This window comes from Oxyura jamaicensis, assembly GCF_011077185.1.
Source record: "Oxyura jamaicensis isolate SHBP4307 breed ruddy duck chromosome 2 unlocalized genomic scaffold, BPBGC_Ojam_1.0 oxy2_random_OJ99075, whole genome shotgun sequence".
Classification (NCBI taxonomy): domain Eukaryota; kingdom Metazoa; phylum Chordata; class Aves; order Anseriformes; family Anatidae; genus Oxyura; species Oxyura jamaicensis.
The window spans coordinates 5,851-12,946 of NW_023303568.1; the positions used below are offsets into that span (position 1 = coordinate 5,851).

At 41.7% G+C, this 7,096-nt stretch overlaps 1 protein-coding gene across 1 annotated transcript; it reads right to left on the reverse strand.

Moving 5' to 3' along the window:
* Positions 1-4,882: 4,882 nt before the first annotated feature.
* On the reverse strand, positions 4,883-6,995 carry LOC118157047 (ovalbumin-related protein X-like; the record flags this gene model as incomplete). Its single annotated transcript, XM_035311304.1, has 2 exons — positions 4,883-6,123; positions 6,840-6,995. Coding segments are annotated over 2 exons (558 nt in total), but the record flags the coding sequence as incomplete, so codon positions are not given.
* Positions 6,996-7,096: the final 101 nt, after the last annotated feature.

Sequence of the window (7,096 nt, forward strand, 5' to 3'; positions counted from 1 at the left end):
GAATGGTCCATATCTCTCTGCCTAATCCAGTCCTCATTAGTCTTGTTCAGCCAAAGGTGCTAGAGCAATAATAGTAGTGAAGACCTCAGTCTTGTCTGGTGCATTTAAGTACAACTAATACTGTACATGGCACTGTCTATAGCTTAGGCCAGTCTGCTACAGCCATTGCTATGCAGCGGCAGTACTTTTGAGGAAAAATCATTAGGCCTTGTGTTATGTTGGTTGCCCATCGCTACAAGGCTGTTATAAAGAGAATGAGCTATTCCCTTGCTTCAACGGTATGTAAAACAGTCACGACTGTTGTGAGTCCCATTTAGATGAAGGTGGTATCACTATGCTGGTGAAAAGACAGGTCAGCTGGGTGACTGTGTCTGCATGTGGTAAACACCTTAAATCACACAATTCAAAGTGCTCCCACGCTGCAAGCTGTTCCTGTGGCTGCTACCTCTTCTGCCTTTCCTGCTTAAGAATGCTTTGTTTCTGTTCAAGCAGGCTCTAACACTCACCACCACTATTCATTATGGTATACTTTATAGCTCAGATATCAAAAAATATCCAAAATGTTGTACCCTGTCACTTCTAATTTTTAAGTATGCCTTGAACCTTTTTCCTTGACTATCAAATTTTCTAGCAGTACGTTCCAACTCACCATACAAGAGCCACCTTATCATATCTGCACCATCTGAATCACGTTTGGCTCATCATAGATAGCCTATAACTCAGGATCTACAAAGATATCTGGTGAGTCACTACAATATATGAGTAACTGCTACTATATTAATTAAATATACTCATTGATGAGAGGAATCTTTTTGTTTTGTGATAAAGAAGGGGCAAGACATTCCTCCAGAAGCATGTTATTGCACATCCCAGGTTACTGTTGCTGTTAGGTGTTTGTTTGTTTGTTTGTTGGTTTGGTTTGGTCTGGTTTGGTTTTGTCACATGAATGGTTAATTTAAAGCAAGACACAGAAACATCAAAATTTTGTCCAGAATAAGCAACAACTTTGATCATGGTCAGCCATCAGTGCAGAATCATCAGAATATAAGAGGTCATGCATAGTCCACTCATTGACTTTAGATCTTCCATGAAGTCTACTGAGATGAAACAGACCTTCCTGTAGATGAAACGCTTCCTGGAATGACTGGTAATGGATTGCCCTGTCCAGTACAGCTGTGTAATGTTCCACAAACACAAAAGGATGTATTTTGTCACATGTCCTTGTTTCGACAATGCTTGTCACAAGAAAGAGGTCGGGTAAGACTTTGCTGCCCTTTGCTCTGCCAGGCATTTCATTGTGGGCCTGTCCCTAAACTAACAGATTCTTGGACATTTGATCCTTTCCAAAAGAATATGAAGTCCAGGTCAGCTCACAGACCAAAGTCTCTCATTCAGTCACAAAAACCTATGCAGCTAGAGATTTTGTTCTCATCTATGCTTTCACTCTTTTGCCAGCAAGAAGGAATATATTGGTATTTTTGTGTGTTTTTCATGTCCAGGGTGACTGCCAGAGATTTTTTAGTTAGCTGTGGTTGCAAACCTTGGTGCTGCAGCTATCAATGATGGTTTCTCTCTCAGTTGTTCCGTGGGATTATGTTGTTTCCCCAGACCAAAAAAAATGACGTGTCTGATCAAACTCCTTTGGACAGGAGCTCACAGCCCACATGGCACCTGTCTGCAACAGCACTGTGCCACTCTGAAGAGACTGAAATTGTTGCCTGCAGTGCTGCCTTTTTCCTTCACAGGCTATGTCAAAAGTGTGTATTTCAGTGTTGGCAGCATGTATTTCTCCAGTGAAAGCACCTTCCAAAAGATCCTGTGATGACCTTGGCCACAAGTATCTCACACCTACTCATGGCATTTGCTTAATAGCAAGCAGCCAGTGTCCAGGGGCTGCTGCTATACCAATTCTGGTGTAGGCCACACACTACTCCCTTTGTTGGTCACCACAGAGTATCAAAAATCCCTCATCTCTTCCTCAAGTCCCTGGGATCAGCCAACAGCCAGGGTGAAGTCATGGCCACTGGCATGGGTACAGTTAGCTCACTGGCTGTGCCACGTGGGAGATTAGTTAGCAGGTTCCCTCCCCTCTAAGAGGCCTGTTTGTGGCAGCCTGTGACTAGCATTGCCTGTGTCACCATGCCTGTCACTTTAGCTTCCACCTCGCACTTGAAGGCTGCCCAGCATGCTGCTTGTCTTGGAGTATCCTTCTAGAAATAATAGCATTTTTCTTTTGCACAAAATAGGATAAACTAATCTCTTGGATTGTTCCAACACAGGTATATTTCCATAAAGCCTTTCTCCTCTTTTTCTGACTGGTAGCCTCCTGAGATAATATTCCTATCATGTTTCCTGGCCCCTGCAGGAAAGGACTACTGTAGAAAAGGAAAAGAAATTTCACTGTACAGGGCTCAAAACCATCATGTTGCCATTGCAGAAGAGAACCTGGGGTCCTAGTGGACTCCAGGTTGACTTTACACCTGGAGGGAAGAAGAAGGCACAGAAGGGATTTTACCCATCTGTATAAATGTCTGATTGATGCGGGTAAAGAAGATGGAGCCGAACTTTCTCAGTGGTATCCAGTGAACCAGCAAGTGGGAATAGGCACAGCTTGAAATACCATACCTCGTATCACTCTCTGTGTCTTACCTGCCAACCCTTCTGTCAGGTGCTGCACAGCAGTTCCACAGAGAAGCAGGGTCTTAATTCTTCAGAAAACAAAAATGCCAGTAGCCTGGTATTTTAGCAGGCACTATGGCAAAAATTCCAATAGCATCAGGTAGGTTTTCAAGATATTTTTTTTTAGTTAAAACTTTTGAAGCATTCTAATACTGTTAACATTTCAGCCTTTTTTTTTTTAAAAAAAAAAAAAAAAAAAAAAAAAAAAAAAAAAAACTCCTAAGTGCCTATTGGCATGAGAGCCACAAGCAGGCCTGGGAATCGAAACGTGCCAGGCTAAAGCACAGAGGTGCTCCAGCAAGGCACAGGGTCCCTCAGTGCTCCTGGAACACCTGCACTCTGCTCAGCAGGCAAGGTAAAACAGCTTAATCACAGCACCAGTCTCTCTGGGGCACAGGAAGGGCTGCTTCTCCCAGATCTCACCAGAGCTCTGTAGAGCTTGGAGGCCACAGCAGGCATTCATCTTCCCACCCATCAGGCCTGCCACCCCCTTTCATGAGGAACACTTTTAGCCTGACCTTTAAATATGTGCCCTTTAAATATGTGCCTCCTACATGGTCAGTGATGGCCTGGGCCAGGGCCCAGCCATAAGTATTTTGTTGCAGTTGCTGAATTTACACTCTTTCCTGTCCTCTGTTTGCCTTCTTGAGAAAGGGGAAGCTTTGTACTTGCTTGTAAGCAAGCAATCTTTACTTTTTTCTGATTTCTTCATTTTGACCTTTGCTGTTGTTCAGGAAATGGTGCTGGTCACTGAGGCATATCTTTGCATTTCAAGCACTTTCCAGTTTAATAATCATGGAAAGGCTAACTTGCAAATATAATCCTCATCAGTGCTCGTATTGTTTACGTATATTGGCTTTTACATTGAGAAGACTGGATCAACTGCATCTGGCTATAAAAGATGAAAAAGGTAAATGCTTATGGTAAACATTGAGATGTTGAAATTTCTCTCCTCTTGCAACTGCTCGTATCACTGCTTCCACTTCTAAAGAACAAAAAATAAAGCTTAATTGGTAAAATATTTGTTTTTACCACTGAAAAACAGATGGGTCTGTATCACACATATTCTGATAATATTCAAATAATGTAGCAACAGCTGTTTTTTTCTACAGATCTGCTTTTATCACACCCCACTAATGTGGTGATGGTAATGTGGAAATAACCCATATTAACAGAAGAGTTCCTCTGCTCAAGACTCCAGATAGGGAAATGCTTTGCCTAATAGTTTTCAACCTATTTAATCTTTCTTATGCCTTTCAAGTTATATCATAGAATCATGAAATGGTTTAGGTTGGAAGGGACCTCAAAGATCACTTAATTCCAACCCACCTTCCACTACACCAAGTTACTCAAAGCCCCATCTAACCTGGCCTTGAATCTGGCCATTGTTTTTCAGATGATTTCATCATTTAAAAGGGCAGAACTGCTGGAATAGTTGTTCCTTGAAATATTTTCCAGAGAAATTGTCAGAGCTTCTTTAGTACCTGTTGGAATTGTATAGAAAAATAAACACGAATAAATTAGGATTCCATTGTGCTATTTCTTGTTAATCTGAAATACAGAGAGGAATAAAACTCAGGTTATAAACTCAGGAATAAAACTCATGGAGTTCTACTTGAAGATCAGAACTCCGAAAAAAATCATCATAAATACATAGGAAGCTTCAGATCTATATGCTTTATTCATTCTCAAAATATAATTTTGTAGTAAATCACATTTTACTCACAGCTGTTCAAATGTAATGATATTTTCCAGTGTGTCATTCATAAAGTTAATATCATTCACACGACAAACATTCATAGTTCTCTTTTATTATGTTAACAAAAACAAAATCAATTCTATGCATCAAAATCAAAAATATGTGATTAGAATGAAAACATAATATTGAACCAATAGATCCATATTTGCAGATTTGCAGATGGCAATTTGCACACGGGAAGAAACGACAGAAAATATTAGGATTCTCATATGTTTCTTAGAAGATGGGATCACAGGAACATAGAAGCCTAGCTACGTTCATGTAAGACTTTTGTGCTCCAGTTTTGAACTCCACCCGAGGGCTTTCCAGGGAATAAGTGAAGATTACTAGCTAGGAAAACTCAACAGAGACAGGGATAATTTTGAAACATGTTTTCTTTCACATGACTCCCACAAAGAAATCAGATTCTTTTACAGCATCTGCAGGATTTTACAAAAACATACACAAACAGACAAACCACGATTTTCTCAAATTTGAAGTGTCTTCCAAAGTTTTAAACAAAAATTCAGACACTTCTTTTGCCTAGTGGTTCTCACTAAATTCTGGATTATTACTTGGATCTCCATGGTTCAGGCTTTGAATCTACACTCCGTGAAAAGGCATAACTGCACCTACACAAAATTAGATCTAGTTCCCTTCTCTGGAGCAGAAGGCAGACTCTTTATGACATTGGATAAACTCTTCAAGGAATTCAAAATTACATGAGGAACTCATGGTGAGAGGGCAACTCTGGTGACAGTGAACGTGTACAACGTTTCCCAATAGCTAAGTAAATAAACTTAAAATTTACATAGCCACCAGTCAATAACCTGCACACTAGAAACTTTTCCACAAGCATCTCCTCGAGACTGGAGATCTCAAAGCTCACATTTCAGGAGTGGCAACACGGGTTTGTCAGCAGGATCCTGCTGGGGATTGGGATGACCACAGCCAATGGCCTTCTATGTGATAGGTTCCCAGTGACTCGGGGTCATGCCTGCAATTTGTTCCTTAAGTGAAAATCACTTGGCCCTTTCCTGGCTGATGAGTGCTTTCATTCTCACCTTCTCTTTGGTTCAGCCTTTGCTCAGCTCAAGCCATTCTATAACCAGTATGAGAAAAGAAGTAGTAACCATGCTTGGTGCTGTTTCCTCACCTGAAGGTATGTCTTTGCTACAGAAGCTTCCAAAACAGGCTTTCCAGCTGTAGAAAATACTGAAGAGATAAGATTACTCTACAACACTACAGTAAAGGGATTTTCTTTCTGAGGGAAAGGCATGTGTTATTTCCAGCTCTTTATCTTTTTAGGGGGAACAATATCTACCAAAGTAGACAATGCTGTTGGTTGGGTTGTGTTTGATCAAGAAGAGGAATGGGTGGTCAGCCCTAAACTCTTCAAACTCAGAGGAATCCTTGATGTCTCCCATCACCCCTGTTGAGCCTACCACCTCTGTGCCCGCTTCATTGACTTCCATGTATGCCCCATGCACAGCCTGAGACATCTTCAGGTTCTCTGCAGAAGAGATAGCAGACAGATTGGCTGAAGGGCTGAACAGGTCAGTCATTCCCAAGGCCACTAAGACAGATGTGAGGTTATATTTTTCTTCAATCTTCATGCGAGGGAGATACACTTTCACTACCTTCCTTTCCATCACACTGGGACTGGTCCACTGTGTGAGTTTTTCAAAGCTGATTTTGTTCTCAATCTGTAAAGAGAGGTAGCGAATAAAATACCTGGGATGACAATGCCACCATTCGTTTTAATCAAGAGTATCATTCCCACCATTCATTTTAATCAAGAATATCAACACCCTTCTAGTTTATCATTTGCTTATCTAATACTACCTGTGTCACCGCTCCTTTTTCAGTTCCTTACACATCTGACACATTCCCTACTGTACAACTAAATTTGTGTCTGAGGTGGCACAACACAGCAGTCAGCTTGTGAGAAAGTTTGCAAAAAATGCCGTGAAAATTTATGCACAGTTGATAGTACCAAACAAACAAGCACACTTCTAAAGTGTTCTGAGAGCATCTTATTTATAATGTGTGATGAGGATTTTTCAAATAAATCATAAGGGATTCCTGAACCTCATCAGTTCTAATAACATATACTCAACAGTTTATACAGGGGGATGGGTGAAACTGCCTCTCAATGAAAAAAAATCTGCCCATACATACATCACTTTCTGCAAGGCTACAACTGAGCTACACTCTTTTACCTTTGTTTTGTTAGCTATGCTCTTTGTTCTTTCAGACTGAGTGCCAGGCCCTCCTAAGAGGCCAGTTTCTACCTGAGCACCTGCTAGCACCTGGGCAGCTGGTGTGCTTCCCTCATGGTGTAAGGGGACAGCACAAGCTCTGATGGCAGCCAGGTGCCCCTGCACTGATATCTCCTGTGCTTCCCCTGCCAGGGCCATACCTGCTCCAGGCCAGAAACCTCATCAGGCAACAGCACCAACATGCTCAGCTCTCCGCTGGCATACGGAAGCTCCAGGATCTTCATTTTCTCCGCAGCCACCGTGGCCACCTTAAACGTGCTGTTCTGAATCATCATTTGCACAGGCTTGCTGTCTTGCTGCAGAACAGAAGCATGAGATGATGTGAGCAGGGAGCAATTTTCTCTTTAATTGAGTGTATGTGCAAGCCTTCAAAGGAAGCAGGCTCGGTCCTCAGGCC